Source organism: Aulonocara stuartgranti, assembly GCF_965226115.1.
Source record: "Aulonocara stuartgranti genome assembly, chromosome: 7".
Lineage (NCBI taxonomy): Eukaryota > Metazoa > Chordata > Actinopteri > Cichliformes > Cichlidae > Aulonocara > Aulonocara stuartgranti.
Window position 1 is genome coordinate 43,997,215 of NC_138945.1, and position 16,844 is coordinate 44,014,058.

The 16,844-nt window shown below is 38.4% G+C and overlaps 1 protein-coding gene across 2 annotated transcripts in view; it reads left to right on the forward strand.

The window, feature by feature from the left end:
- Window positions 1-6,142, forward strand: part of agbl1 (AGBL carboxypeptidase 1) — a 75,785-nt gene extending 69,643 nt beyond the window's left edge. For both annotated transcript variants that reach the window (XM_082541284.1, XM_082541285.1), the window contains 2 exons: window positions 2,109-2,263; window positions 2,790-6,142. In XM_082541284.1, coding sequence (XP_082397410.1) covers window positions 2,109-2,263; window positions 2,790-3,075 — 441 coding nt within the window. In that variant the 3' untranslated portion in view covers window positions 3,076-6,142. The remainder of the gene's footprint in view (window positions 1-2,108; window positions 2,264-2,789) is intronic.
- Window positions 6,143-16,844: the final 10,702 nt, after the last annotated feature.

Consider the following 16,844-nt stretch of genomic DNA (forward strand, 5'->3'; position numbering starts at 1 on the left):
AGTGAGAAAAGTCAAGCGTGCAGCTGCCAAGATGCCACTTGCCACCAGTTTGGCCATATTTCAGAGCTGCAACATCACTGGAGTGCCCAAAAGCACAAGGTGTGCAATACTCAGAGACATGGCCAAGGTAAGAAAGGCTGAAAGACGACCACCACTGAACAAGACACACAAGCTGAAACGTCAAGACTGGGCCAAGAAATATCTCAAGACTGGTTTTTCTAAGGTTTTATGGACTGATGAAATGAGAGTGAGTCTTGATGGGCCAGATGGATGGGCCCGTGGCTGGATTGGTAAAGGGCAGAGAGCTCCAGTCCGACTCAGACGCCAGCAAGGTGGAGGTGGAGTACTGGTTTGGGCTGGTATCATCAAAGATGAGCTTGTGGGGCCTTTTCGGGTTGAGGATGGAGTCAAGCTCAACTCCCAGTCCTACTGCCAGTTTCTGGAAGACACCTTCTTCAAGCAGTGGTACAGGAAGAAGTCTGCATCCTTCAAGAAAAACATGATCTTCATGCAGGACAATGCTCCATCACACGCGTCCAAGTACTCCACAGCGTGGCTGGCAAGAAAGGGTATAAAAGAAGAAAAACTAATGACATGGCCACCTTGTTCACCTGATCTGAACCCCATTGAGAACCTGTGGTCCATCATCAAATGTGAGATTTACAAGGAGGGAAAACAGTACACCTCTCTGAACAGTGTCTGGGAGGCTGTGGTTGCTGCTGCACGCAATGTTGATGGTGAACAGATCAAAACACTGACAGAATCCATGGATGGCAGGCTTTTGAGTGTCCTTGCAAAGAAAGGTGGCTATATTGGTCGCTGATTTGTTTTTGTTTTGTTTTTGAATGTCAGAAATGTATATTTATGAATGTGGAGATGTTATATTGGTTTTACTGGTAAAAATAAATAATTGAAATGGGTATATATTTGTTTTTTGCTAAGTTGCCTAATAATTATGCACAGTAATAGTCACCTGCACACACAGATATCCCCCTAAAACAGCTAAAACTAAAAACAAACTAAAAACTACTTCCAAAAACATTCAGCTTTGATATTAATGAGTTTTTTGGGTTCATTGAGAACATGGTTGTTGTTCAATAATAAAATTATTCCTCAAAAATACAACTTGCCTAATAATTCTGCACTCCCTGTATGATGCTTCAAATGTTTTCAAATGGATAAAGCCAGTCTGGACTGCAGGCAGGCTAGTCCAGGTCATCTGCTGTTAGTGAGCAATGCTGTTGTCACAGTATGAGGTTTAGCATTGTCTTGCTGAGTCATGCAAGGACTTCCCCGAAAAAGCATCTGTTGCTAATCTTCTGGAGCCTTTCCAGATATGCAAGTTGTACAATTCTCTTAAACTATTTGGTGATTAGACTCAAATGACCCATCATAGCAGAACAGAATCCCACCAGTGATGGGACAGCACCCACCCCACACATCCACAGAAGAGCACTGAGATATAAAAATGTGCATAGACGAAGCTGATTTTCTTGGAAAAGGTGGGCAAAACATGACTGGGCTAGAGCAGTGATGTAAGAATTGAGTTTGGCAGCATGATAAAACGAATGTAAAGTAAAGAATAGCTAGTAGCTGCAAACCCAGGATAGCAGGGAGATGAGTGATTACAGATCTTCCTTATTGAACTTTTGCATAAGCTTTGCTTCAGAGAATCTTTTCCTGACTAAGATGCTCTTTTCATGCCCTATTATGTTACTGACATCTTGTCAGTTGTTCCAATTTGATGTAAACTGTTCCTTCTGCTGTGCCTCAGAAGGGCACTTTTGAGTCATGTTGGTCCATCAAATTAAAAAAAAAGATTAGTATTTTTAATTAAATAGTAAAATGTCTCAGTTTAAGCATTTACGATATTCTCTATGCTCTATTGTGAATAAAATATGCTTTTATGAGATTTGCAGATCTCTTTTTGTTTTCATTTGACACAGCATCGTAGCTTTTATTTGGATTGGGTTTTTAAAAAATCCAGTAGCGTGTTCCTAACAAATGTCTCTCATTGGGCAGTGTGCACAAATTTTCAGGATGTATAATATACTTAACTTGGCTCAGGAGGGGAGCGTGTCTGTGTGTGTGCCTGTGTGTTGTTACAGGGGCTGCAGACAGGAACCCAGGAGCACCAGGAAATGGGGATGAAGTTCTGCCACAGTCTGTTGTCTGTAACCAAAGACACAAGGATTCTATACAGCAGGAAACTCATCAACCATATTGACCTGGACCACAACATGCTGGACCACAAGTCTCACAAGTAAGCTACCGTTCTAGGGCGGCTTATCACATGTGGGTTTTCCATGTGGCAGCAGGGAGGACAGTGCTTAAACCAGGGCAGTTCGAGTGGAATTCAGGTATTTATGGGAAGAGGTGATGAACTCTTTCCCAGTTAAATTTAACCTTCATTCTAATTTGTGTTGTACAGTTATTTCATTTTTAACTTTAATTTTTATATTTTATTTTATTCCTTCCTAGTTAAATTTACCCTTTTTAATTTTCATATTTATTTCCTATCTTATTCATAGCCTTTTCTTTTTTTCTTTAGGTCACGAGCAGTTGTCTAAGCATTTCACTGCATATCGTACTGTGTATGACTGTGTACGTGACAAATAAAAATTTGAATTTTGAATTTGAATTTGAACAGCTGCTGATGCAAAACACACCTGATGCCACTGCTGCAAGCAAGCAAGCTGTGTGTTTACACAGTGTGTTTTACATAAAACTTAGTTTGTTGTTTTTGGTGAACAAGACTTAACATGGCAATTCTTTCTTCTTTCATGCAGCTGTTTTGAAGACGATGAGCCTCCGTGTGCTGAGGAGATCGAGTACTCTGGTGGCTGTCCCACACTTAAAGGCAGTGATTTGGATTCAGACATTGACAGCAACATGGCCCATGTTGATGATGATGACAAAGAGCACAGTGCTCAAAAACATCAGCAAGACAGCATCAGTCAGTCTCAGCAGTCAAGCATAAAGAACCACCTGTTTCCTCCACAAACCCGGCAGCCATCCGTTGATACACCTAGTGAGAGAAGAGACTTGCGTAATGGTTTGAGGATTTCAAAATGATAACTCACAAGTTTAAAGGTTTTTTTTTAATAATTTACTTTCTTAACGATAGTAAGAGAGCATCAGCTAATATGAGCTGTAGTCCTTTAAACACAGCAGACTGTTCTGGATGAAAATAATAATACTTGGGTTTGTAATTCAAAACCAGCTTAACTAGAATGTATTACTAAAGACTGAAAATACCAGGCATGTGATCAATACTTCATAACAGACTTTAACATAAACATGTATAGCCAAGTACAGCCATGACTTAAAGACTGGCTGTTTTACTTAGACCTAAATTTTCAGGAAAGGAATCTCATAACTCCACCAGTTATGAGAGGAAATGACAATAGTTTCAATGAATGATGGATTAAAACCAGTTCTTATTGAATATTTATGTATGTAAAAGGTCATCAGCATAGTCTTAATGATACTGATAACATCACCAGTGAACAAAAATGCATGCTATAATGAATGAAAAATGCAACTATAACAGTGATCTGCATTTTGTCTGTCTTTGTCATTGGGTGAAAATAATTTCGTGTTAGCCTTTTTAGTTAATATCTACAACATCAGTTTAGTGTTCCAGCATCTTATTGTGACTGGCTTTTTTCTGTCTGTACTTCTGCAGGCACTACTTTGATTATTAGTAGGTAATTAGCAAACTGAAACAAACTTGATTGTTGCTGTGTAAAACTTTTAAATCAACTTAGTTGTATTAATTACATGAAATACTGGGGACTGGTACTTATCTTTCCTCTTCTGTATCTTTGCAGAAAGAACAAAAAAAAAAAACAGGTGAATAGGTTTAACCTGCTTGGAGGAAAGAATGTTTCCCAAAATGTTCTCACCAAAATGTCAAGTTCAAATGTTATGCTGTATGTTATAGACTTAAAATGTGTAAACTGTAAGGCAAGGGGTGGTATTTGGCTTCTGAGTAAATATCAGCGATTTACTTTACAATTAATATCCTGCCAAGAACACATCCTGTACACAACTCCATGTTTTATCTTTTCAAGTTTCATTACAAACAAATCTCATAAAAGGTCAAAGAAACTCTGATGACTGATGGTGCATTTATTCAGAAGAACATTAATATTGACTGTAATATTATCACAGAACTGCAACTACGCTGCCTTTACAGCAGTTGTAGTTTGTTTTGTAATCCACAAAGGCACAATGCTGCTCTCAAGCGTCATGTATGAAATTATAAATGTTAACATTTTCCAGAAAGAATTTTTTTCCCAACATTTTTTGCTTAAACAAGCCTATGCTGATGGAATCTAAAATTTCTGAAAGTACATGAGTTTTTTTTTACCCAGTAGGTTAGCCTTTTAGCCTAAATTTGTGCAAGTGTACGATAAATGATATAGTTTATACATTTATACAGTTTGGGGATTCCATGGATGGAGGATCCGAACACAGAGCACACAGGGAACACAATAAAGCCCCAAATCCAAATCTTAAATCCAAAAGTAGACATCCAAGTAAAAGCAAACAAGCAAATAAATTCAGCAAAGCTAGGGAAAGGCAAAATCTAAAAATACTCCAAAGATTATAGATGAGAAGCTTGGAAGTCAGAACAAGGTAAAATAGAAAGAACATACAAGGTCTCTTTGTTTACATTGTACTGTATATACTGCACATGTTGTACTGCTGTGAGTACTCCTGCTATTTTTAACTCTTTTAACTCCATTTTGACTGCCTCCAGTCATTTTGCACCTTTAAATCACACTGGATCTTTTCCACTTTGAAGAAACAATTTGAACTTTAGAATTTTATTGTGAAAAGAGGATCACCCGCAGGAAGTCAAATCAGTTGATATCCATCCATTTGAGCTCAAGTTTGAAATTGCTGATGCAAAATACAAGTGGTCAAAACTGCGCTTGCAGGAGATGAATAAGCAGCAATGCCAGAAGTGGTCAAAAAGTTTACAGGGAGATTTTTAATTTAATTATTGGTTATGGGCAAAGTTAGGTGGGAGAAGTAGAAGAAGCTTTTATCACACCTAAATCCCATTCCTCCTCCCAGCTGTGAATTCTTTTTCTGCCATGAGACAGGGCATCTCATTGCCCACTGTCCCTATCTCCAGTGCAAAGAGCAAAAGTTGCCAACTTTTTTTTCAAAAGGTTCTGTATTTTTGATGGGCAAAGAGGAGGCTTGTGTTCTGATTATGGTTTTGCATGATATTGGAGCCATCAGCCCGACTCTTCTGGATAGGGGAGAAGATGTTGAGCTAATAGTAATGTGGGCGGATGTCTCTCCACTCTGCAGTGGTTGGTTGCATCAGTGGAGGTGATGAGCCAGAGTAGTGGGCTGTGGTAGACTCCTTTGTCCTGAAGACGTTTTTTTGTTTTTGAAGCCCTTCAGTCTCAGATGCCGTCTGACGGTTATGGGACTGCAGTCAGCACCAGTAACAGCCTTAATTTGGGTTGAGGATCGTCCAGTGTCTTGACAGACGGCCAATTGGATCCTCCGGCTCAGTGCTGATGAATTTTTCTGGGGTCTTCCACTTGACGTTTTTGTTCCATAACCCTCAGGAACATTTAAGAAATTCCAAATGACTGTCACACTGCGTCCCACCTCAGCAGCGATGGCGTGCTGCAAGCTTATGCAGTTCAACAACCCGACCACGTTCAAAAAGGGAACGTTTTTGTGCCTTTGCCATCAAAACGTCATGACAGTGTGACAGAAATTGACAATGTGGTTCTAAATTTTTGATCAGCTGTAAAACAGCCTGTTTCAGTTTAAGCATTATTTTCAATAAATTACATGCTCAAAAGACTGTTTTGTCTCACTCCCAAAATAGGATTTTTTGCCATTGATCGGGACTGTAGGATGTACTGATTTTTCTGACATGCTCTTACACATGTTCAAGACTCCGGCATAGTCAAGATACATCCCTGTTTGAATATATCCATCATATCTACATCCCAAGACCCTCAAAACGACTACCAGATGTGTGTTAGCACAAGTACAAACATCTGCTATTTCAATGTGACAGGCTGCAATTGTGCTATGTCCAAAGCATGTTCCTTGATTTGCAAAATACCATCAGAAATAAAGGGATTTTAATGCCCCCAAACTGGCTGGGACACTTGATTTTGTTGAACTAACAAACATTTTAGGAAGGTTTATGACTTTTGCATTGGAGATTTAAGAGAGTCCAAGAATTTTATTTGATTGTCTCTAATATAGTTAGGTATTCTGAGTTTTACCATAAATTGGTGACTCAACCATTTGGTAGAGACCTCTATCTAAAAAAAAAAAGACGGGGTTGTTTGAACAAAAGAATAAAGATTATATTTACTGTGGCCCCAAATGAGGAAAAAATACAGTGAAAAAATGTTTTCATGTTTTTTTTCTTGCCGCTGCCTTTAAAGGCTCAAGGTCACTGAAATTTGATCTCGTTCAAGATTTTTAGTAGATACACATATGGTATGAATTTGAAAATCCTGTCACTTTGTTCTCGAACTATCACGTTCACGAGATTGTCAGAAAACTTGACCTCTGACCTTAAGGCTGAGCTGAAGGTTTTTATAAGCTTAAAATTCATATGAGTTCAATTCAATTTTATCTACCGGTATTTAGCGCCAAATCACAGTGGATTAATTTGCTGATTAATTTCCCAGGTAACAGACTGATTGAAAATAATGAGAAATTCTAATGTCTAAATCTAAAAGAGCAGAAGTGTGAGAGTACAACAACAGCATGAACAAAAAGGTCTGAGGAACCACTGGAGCATAAATAAAAAGCAAGTGAACTTGGTTATCTTTCACCTCACAATGTGAACATAGAAATTTATCTTGGTCCACTTTTAGATCCATTTTGAAGAGGACTGTATGTAAAAACAAGATTTCAGGCTGCAAACAAGGTTTACAGTGTGCAACTTAAATGACAAACCCATGGACCCTATTTCAGAAAGCAGATTTTGTGAAAATTTGTGTTATTATTGCCAACAATGTTCTAACAGTGATCAATCACTGTGACAAAAAAAGACACACAAACACTGAAAATACATTTACAGGCACAATGGAGGCATACAGATGAACATACACATGAGACTGTGGTTCAGGGAATCATCTTGCACCCACAGACATCAATAATGGTGGACAGACATTTTAATTATTAATGCTCTGAATTAAGTATCTTTCTATTGCTCTACACTATGTCTGTGTGTGTGTGTGTGCGCGCGCGCACAGGCAAGGACATGGAACTCTACAATGCAGCATGCATAGTATAATACACGTTTCTATCTATCTATACACACACACACACACACACACACACACACACACACACACACACACACACACACACACTTCTACGCTTTTTGACAGAGAGAGAGATAAAGCACTAAGGTGAGCCTAACTGTAAAATAAGGGGCTATTTTTCGTACAAGGCAACAACTGTCTAACTGTGCATATTAAGTACATAACAGTAACAGATGGATAAACATGTCGTAAATTACAAACTAAGGAGAGGTAATGCCATATAAATGATGTCTTAAGCACTTGCTAATACCTTGTTAAAGCTTAATAGCGTGACATTATTATGTGCTACTGTGTGGCTTGACTGTGTGGCTACAATTACAGGAGGAGATGTGTTATCACAGAGCGTGATACGACTGTCTCTGAAACACAATAAACAATACACAGGGCTATAATAGCTCTCTTGATACAATAACAGTTAATTAGGCTGGTGAAGTGGGAGCTGTATTGATTGGCTCAGTTAATTGGTCATTTAACTCTGCAATCCCACAGGCCCATTCAACACAGCTAGTGTTACAGGTAGTGTGTGAGAGAGTGTTTGGGAGTGTGTCTGTGTTTGTAAGAGTAAGCCTATACAACAAATAGTCTCATGCCTTTAAGCTACTAATGTTCTGCCTCACTGCTCTTATTTTTGCACAGAGTTGTTGTTGATGTCTAAGTTATAATTATGAATACATGGACTGGACTGGCGAATACGATTTACTCTAACTTTGCATTAAGCACTTTTTACTGCAAGCTTTATTCATCCAAGCAACCTAAATCCAGCCTAAACTAAACCTGTTTTAACCCATTTAAAGCCTTATGGACAATGGTAATGATTTAAAGCTGTATACATAATTTATGCACTGAATATTTAGATCTCAAATCACAGCATGCATTACTTCCACCGTCCTTCCAAGTTTTCAGTAAGGGACAAGATTTTTGTTTGCCATAAAAAAATGTTTGTATCAAGAAAAAGAACTTCAACTTTAAAGCCTAAAGATCCTTTCAGTTCACAAACCAGCTTCTGACAAAGGTACAGTGCTCTGAAAAAGTATTTGGGCCTCTTTATTTTTTACATAACCTGAGTAAATACTGAATGCTTTTTAAAATAATTTTTCACAGTGCTGTAAACACGGAGCAGATAAACTGTTAACAAAGGCCATGTTTTAGTTACTTTGGGTTAATACTTCTTGGATTTTTGGATTTTGCCATTGATCAGTAAGATGGTAGAAGACAGGTCTCACTCTTGGAAAAATAAATGGATTTCTGTTAACTTGCTGAAATTTTTTAAATTATTTACACATAAATAACAAATAACTGGTATGTTCGCTGGCATTGGAAACTGTTTTTTTTTAGGCTAAATTTTATTTTATTTCATTTCAGTCCTCTGAAGTCATCGTTTCTTAAATAATGGATTATTTTTTAAAAATATAGCTCAGCATGCAGAGCCAAAAAACTTAGTTGTCGCATGCATAAACAAAATAAAACATTGCAGTAATAAAGCTAAATTTAAACATTATCACAATAAATTAGCTGATCATTTGTCTTTTAAATCAGTTATTATATAATGTGTAAAATCAGAGGACTGTCCCACAACAGCTTCACTCACTGACACGTAAACATTATACGCTGTACTGCTATTCATATATTATTATTCAGTTAGAAAATACATCTAAAATGTGTGACTGCAGGGAAAACGTGTGAGGTGGAAAAAGCGAGTCAGAAGAACAAAAGAGAGTAAGGAAAGAGATATAGGAGGCTGCTCCTCAGAGGACCATCATCTACTATATCAGGTTTTTAACATATCAAAATATGAAACTGGAGCATGGGGAGTGAAATCTGTTCTATGCTTTCTGAGTAGTAAATTATTTATCAGTCTGAAAGCCCCTCTAACTACGGTAAGACCTATTGCCAAGGGGGGTTGTGAGTCATGTATATGTAATACTGCCTAATACCAGTGACAGAGACACTGACTGAGAATTACTCTACAGGTTTATATCTGCACTATGTTCCTCTGAAACTCATGGTGATGAGAAGACTCCAGGATGTTATTGCATACAGGCAAGAAACAGGAGGACATGTCACAGCTACCTTGGGTGATTTCCATTTCCTACACTGACAGTATACTTCCTATACACTTTATACTAGACCAATACAGTTAGTATAAAGGTGGAATTCGGTGAAATAATTAAGCGTCATCAGCTTAAAATGCAAATTATTCTGTAACACTTGATGTAACCAAACACTGACCATAAGCCTCACAGCCAGTGTTCAAATGTCCAACACAACTATAAATTCACTACAGTACGATAATCTAACATGTTTATCATGCACAAGACTACAAAGTATTTTCATGCAAGATTTGAATAACACAAACTTGATATGCTTTCTTTCACGTTTCATGATATGAAAAAACATAATTTGGCAAAACTCATTATATACAGATGCAATGTGTGTGTGCAATACTTCATACCATCCCTCAAAGCTTCTTAAATTTTATTTTTGCATTTAAATTAAACACAACATGCTTATACAAAATCAACCAAGAACAATTACTGTTTTTAACATTTGTGAACTTATAAGCATGAAAGGAAAAAAGAAGAAAAAGAAGAGGAAGAAAAAAACAAAAAAAACAAAACAAAATAATTCACGCGGAGTGTGAGGCATGAATTATGATCAGTTATTTTTTTAAGAATTCTAGAAATGGTTGCCAAATCATACAAAAACTCGCCAGTTTCCCCTCTCTATCAAATCTTATCTGCTCCACCCTGGCCACAGACACCATCTCATTAAGCCACCTGTTAAAACACGGGGCCGAAGAAGACCGCCACTGTAAAAGAATAAGTTTCTTTGCAGCCAGCATACCCATTGTAATTATCTGTTTTTGTGAAAAGGAAAAAGATTCGACTGATGCAAATGATCCAAGTATAGCCAACGTACCATCACGTGGTACTTTTTTCCTAAATTGGTTTGAAAACCACATAAAAATCCGGCTGCAAAAAGCATTCAAAACCGGGCAATGCCAAAATAAATGTGCAAGGGAACCTTCACCGACTTTACATCTGTCACATAAGGGGGATACAGAATTATAGATCCGGTAGTTTAGAAAAGTGTAGTCTATGAATGACTTTAAACTGGATTAGTTTATATCTGGCATTTATTGAGCCTTTCTGAATATTGGACAAACAATTTGACCATTGGTCTTCAGACAGAGGGACCCCGAGGTCTTCAGCCCATGTTTTCTTAATTCGGTCGGAATCAACTGGGATTGTAAAGCACTTAACAAACTGAGATATCAAATGTTTAAAATCTGCTTTCCGAATTATATCAAAGTAAGTATAACTTCGTGGCTTCAGTGGAAAGTCTGAAAAGTTTTGTTGAACAAAATTCCTTATTTGAAGATAACGAAAAAAATGTGATTGAGGTAATTGAAACTTTTCTTGAAGTTGAAGGAAGGACATAAATTTGTCATCTGTATATAAGTCCTCAATGTATTTCAATCCCTTTTCCCCCCATTCTAAAAACACCCTATCCATTTTACCTGGTTTAAACAAGTAGTTATGTATTATTGGCATTCCTACTGAAAAATCAGGTAGTTTGAGAGATTTCCTAATTTGACTTAATATCTTTAAGGAGTGTTTAACAACAAAATTACGACTGAGCGAATTGTTAAAAGAACCCGTGTTAGAAAACAATAAGACTGGTAATGAGGCTTCAGATACTGTTGCTGCCTCTACCTGGAGCCAGATCGGAAGCTTGTCATGACAATAATCAATAGGCGAACCCCACTGCCAGTGCAATAGAGCTCTTGAATTTGCTGCCCAATAATAATGTCTAAACACAGGGAGACCTAACCCCCCCGCAGGAAGTGTTTTTTTTGAAGATGAGCCATGGATATCCGAGGGGGTTTTCCTGCCCAAATGAATGAGTGAATCAATGAATCAAGCTGCTTAAAAAAGTTTAAGTGGCAAGTGAATAGGAAGGTTTTGAAAAAGATATAAAAATCGTGGCAAAGACACCATTCTAACCATCCCTCAAAGCTAACTGGTAAATGTGCTGGTACTTATATAATGCTTTTCTACTTAATTTGAGCATTCACAGGGCTGTCTTACTGGAAGCCTCATTCACCCATTTCCAACGCATTTTCTTTCTATGGCTAAGTGCTTTCAACCTAACATGCACCACACTCACACTTTGATAGATGCATCTGGTGCAACTTTGAGAACAGTATCATGCCCCAGGATACTTCAGCATGCTGTTTGAATGGTTAGAATTCAATTTATTTCAATTTTATTCATATAGTGCAAAAACACAACAACAGACGCCCCAAGGGACGTAATCTTGTTAGGCAAAGACCTTCCAATATTAGACAGAAACCCCAACAATCAGATGACCCCCTATGAGCAAGCAGAGTTTTATTTATTTCTGGTTAAATAAACATTAAATAAAAAAATAAAAAAATAAAAAAATAACGTGGCAGCTGTCGCACAAACCATATACTTCTGGACATCCTCGTCTCTCTCTCTTATTTTCTTCTTTCATGAGCTTCTCAGAGTAGTCCTATCTTCTTAGCACATTTCTATTTCTACCCTTAATCACCCTAACCTGCTGCACATCCTTTCAAAATCACTCAAACTCACTATAACCCTTTGCCACATCTCTCTTTGTTGTACATCTTAACTTCAATTACTAGTGTATATTTCCTGGGTATCCCACTTTTTCTTTTCTAACCTCTTCCTTTGAATACTTTCCTGTACTTCCTCATTCCATCACCACGTCTCCTTATCGTCTTTCCTCTGTCCAGAGGATACACCAAATACCTTCTTGGCACTTTCTCTCATCACTTCAGCAGTCCTTTCCCAGTCATCTGGTAACTCTTCCCCACCCTAGAGCCAATCTTAATCCCTTCCTCTTTCCTAAATGACACAAAGTTTTCAGAAACATTATTTGGCTATTGCAAGGTTCTAACCTGTTGCAATATTATATTATCATTTCAGTGATAAAGTTTTATTTTCATTTATTTTCATTCTTAAATGCACTGGTTGTAAACTACTTTTGGTTGCTCCCTTATTCACACAAGGGTTTACTACAACAGTAGCTCTGCATAGATTTAAGAGATTTTTACACTGGACACTATTCCTTATGCAAAGCCTCCTGCTGAACTTATTATAGACTCAAACAGCACTGCCCTCATCATAAATGGAGAATGGGTGGAATCTGTCTCCAGCTTTAGGTTTCTGGGCACCCACTCTCTGCCAGTCTCAACATTGGTGTTGTGGGTCACCAACAGAGATGGGCAGTGACGCGTTACTTGTAACGCGTTACTGTAATCTGATTGCTTTTTTCGAGTAATGAGTAAAGTAAGGGATTACTATTGCAAAAACGGTAATTAGATTACTGTTACTTTCCCGTAGGAACACTGCGTTACTAAAACCGTGATTTTTTGCAAGAATGTCTCATGACAGTGACGTAAGCGAGTGCGCCGTTAGTGACAACAGCTGTGTGCAGATCAACAATGGATCATATATCGATTGTGGGAGAGAGTATGAGCGTGCAGCGTTTAAAGCGTGGAAGTACTGACCTTACTTTGAGTTTGATTCCATAAAAAGTGACAAAAACATTAGTGTCCGTTAGGGCTGCCACGATTTGTCGACTAGTCACGATTACGTCGACTATCAAAATCGTCGTCGACTGATTTAATAGTCGACGCGTCGTTTGAAGCTTTGTAAGATCACAAAAGACGCAGGAATAAGTAGTAGGATTTAAGAGTGTAATAACGGACTGAAACAGAAGATGGCAGCACTGCATGTACAAGGATGCCAACTGCCGTTAAACCCCGAAGAAGAAGAAGCTGTGTCCCAGAATTCATAGCGCAGCCCAGCTCAGTTTCCAATAATGGCGGCAGCTAGTTAGTTTTGATATTACTCTTATTATTCTTTCTGGGTCACAAAATAAACGTTTAACATATTTTCAGGCGAGAATGAAGCTGTGTAAACCTCAAATATCTGCTCAGTTTATCAAGACACCACAAGCGCTCCGACGTTTTCGGAGACGTCTGTTACCCACTAGCTCGATAGCTAGCCGGGGGCTAGGCTCGCTAGAGCCGTGAGAACACCGGACTCCTGGCAAATCGTTTTCAAACCCACCGCTGTCTTTCGCTACTCAGGTTAAACATATATAAGTCACTTAGATAACTTAAAAATTTTATTGTTTGGCTTTTGTAGTATTTTATTAGTTCCTGAGTAAATCGGTTTGGCTGAGATTAAAGTTATAGTTTTTACACAGCTGAATAAACTTCAAGCAGACAGCTGATTATCAGAAGTGTGAGATGCTCGAGAGTTTACTCCGGTGTCCTGTTATATTTTAGATAGCAAGGAGTTTATTAAATTTTAATGAAATTTGCAGATTGTTTCGGTGAAGTTTAATAAACTATCATCTTGTCTTTATTTTTAGTTAGCACAGACCTTAAACACTTAAAGCTGTAAGCTAATGATAGTTATATAAGAGCAGATGCTGCTGGTGCAATAAGCTGTACGTTTTACGTCCAATGGATGATGATCTGATTAGTCGACTAATCGCAAAAATAATCGGTGACTAGTCGACTATCAAAATAATCGTTTGTGGCAGCCCTAGTGTCCGTTGTGCGTGGGAAGAAAACTTCTTTTTACAGCGAAAAAACCCCCTAAACTTCCAAGCAAGTACCGAGTGCGCAACAACATAATGGGAAACTCACAGAGAAACTCGCGGATTCTTCCACTGACCGCAGCACACCTGCACCAGGTTAAACCTCCGCCTACCGCAGTGCTGCTTAATAGGTGAAAATAGAGCAACAGGACCGCTGAGTCTTTGACTTTATTTATGTTCTGCTGTGTTTTACTTGCATCTATTTGAAAGAGTGAGTGTAAACACAAAAAATATTTTATTTTATGTGCTGGAATGTGCAGAAAATAGGTTTCAATGTTAAACTAATTTATTCAACTCAGAGAATGTTGCATATAATTAAATTTTTGCTTGATGCATAAAGTTAAAAGATTAAATCAGAATCAGAATCAGAATACTTTATTGAAACTAATAAAACAAGTTTTGAAAAGAGACTTTTCCATTTGATTACATTTTGTATGATGGATTATGCAGAAAAAGTAGAATTGGGCTGAAAGATCTATCGCATAGGTGTCAAACTCTGGCCCGCAGCCTAATTATATTTGGCCCGCGAAGCCATACCAAATTATTGTTAGAGCTGGCCTACTGGTATTATACAGCTAATATATATATTGTTTAGTATTAAGCTTTGCTTGTTCCATATTCAGTTTTTCAGCAAAACTTGTTTGAGTCCATAAGAAAAGATTCATTCTTATATCTAGAGGAAGATTTTTTTTTCAATAAATATTAACGTTAGCCCGCGACTTTGTTCCAGTTTTGAATTTTGGCCCACTGTGTATTTGAGTTTGACACCCCTGGTCTATCGCTTTATCACCTATTCAGGGTGTAAATCGTGTTTTTAAAAAGTAACTAAGTAACTAAGTAATTAATTACTTTTGAAAATAAGTAATCAGTAAAGTAATGGGATTACTTTTTTGGGGAAGTAATCAGTAATTAGTTACTGATTACTTTTTTCAAGTAACTTGACCAACACTGGTCACCAATGCCCTGGTAAAGATGAAGTGCAGCAGAGGCTGAACAGGAAGGCTGTGAAGAGGGTAATTAACACTGCCCAAAAATTCATTGGCTCTACCAGGGGTGGCCTCCATTGCCAGCTGCTCCTGTCTCAGGAAAACTAGGGCCAACAAAAGTTACCCCTTGCACCCTGCACACCGGTCCCACCCAACCCTGGACACACACACACACACACACACACACACACACACACACACACACACACACACACACTACCCCTGGGCCACCCACCCACCAATCTGAGACAACCTTCGTAACCCTCATCACTCACACCACTCACATATGGACGCTACTCAGACTGAGTCCCTTGCACTACTTCCAAGCACTCTGCAGCCTGTTCTTTAATGTGCCTTTTCTATTGTTTGTCTTTTTCTTATTTTGTATATATTTTTCATGTTTGTTATTTATACCTGCTGTCTTTCTATATATATTTCATTCCTGCACAGCTGATATGGAGCTCCCAAAATTTCGTTGTACATGTACAATGACAATAAAGGGCATTCTGTTCTATTTACTAAGTTTAATTAGCGTTTTTGCTATTACATCACTTTTATTTTTTTTGCTATTTTTAATCTATAATAATAACAATATAGGGCTGTTTACCACACGCCTGACCCAATTATGAAGAAGTTCTGGTTAATATCAGCTCAAATAACAAAATCAAATCTGACATCTTACCAGCACCCCTCTTAGATCACAGACCCACAGACGTTTCTTGAGATAAATGTCTCGGCACAGTACAAAACAAGAAAGGCAATATGTTGGAAAGCTGGATTTGTGCGTGTGTGTGTGTGTGTGTGTGTGTGTGTGTGTGTGCGTGTGTGTGTGTGTGTGTGTGTGTGTGTGTGTGTGTGTGTGTGTGTGTGTGCAGGAGAGGTGGTCTAAGTAATGGCAGATTGTGTGTCACTTAGGCAAAGAGACTCCCGTGGGATGATGTGATAAAAGAGAGAAAATTTGATTAAAATACTGACAAGGCACTCAGAAGCACAGACACACTTACACACATGTAGAGTAGAAAGACAGAGCAGGAGATGGAGCGATAAATGCAGTAAATGGAAGGAGCATACAAATATGGGGTGAGTGTGGGAAACAAAGACAAATACTTGACTTAAGTAGAGTGAAACTAATTGAAAAGAATTTCAGTTCATGCATAACAATAGATTGAATTTTCTGAACATTCAGATCCCAGTTTTAACATTGGTCCATGAGTTTGTGAATAACAATACCCCAATAGTTCTCGTTCAGGTCACTTACTCGTTTAAAGAATTTTATTTTTATTGCATGTTACATGCATTACAGTACAGTGGCATGGTGGTTAGCACTGCTGCCTCACAGCCAGAAGGTCCAGAGTTGGACTCCACCATCTGCTCAGAGCCTTTCTGTGTGGAGTTTGCATCTTCTCGTGTTTGTGTAGGTTCTCTGTGGGTATTCCAGCTTCTTCCCAAAACCTAAAGACATGTTTGCTTAGGTTAACTGGTGATTCTAAATTGCCCATAGATGTGACTGTGAATGGTTGTGTGTCTCTCTGTGTTATCACTATGTTAGACTGCCAACCTATCCAGGGTGTACCCTGCCTGGATAGTGTATATATACATATATATATATATATATATATGCAGCTGTTTGCCGGGGTTACTTGCGTAGTAGCATTCCAACAACGCCCTGTTTTCGTCTCTTGCCCACCGATGCCTTCTTGTTCCAGTAGCCCACTTTTCATCAGGGTGCCCTGGTTCCTCAACACCTGACGTGGACCTTGTTGATCCGGGCGACGTCCGAGCCGGCATGCCTTCTTATTTATTTGTCTCGCTCATGTCTGCGGTAGGCTCGCTTAGCATAGGGGGTCTAGCCTTAGGACCCTTA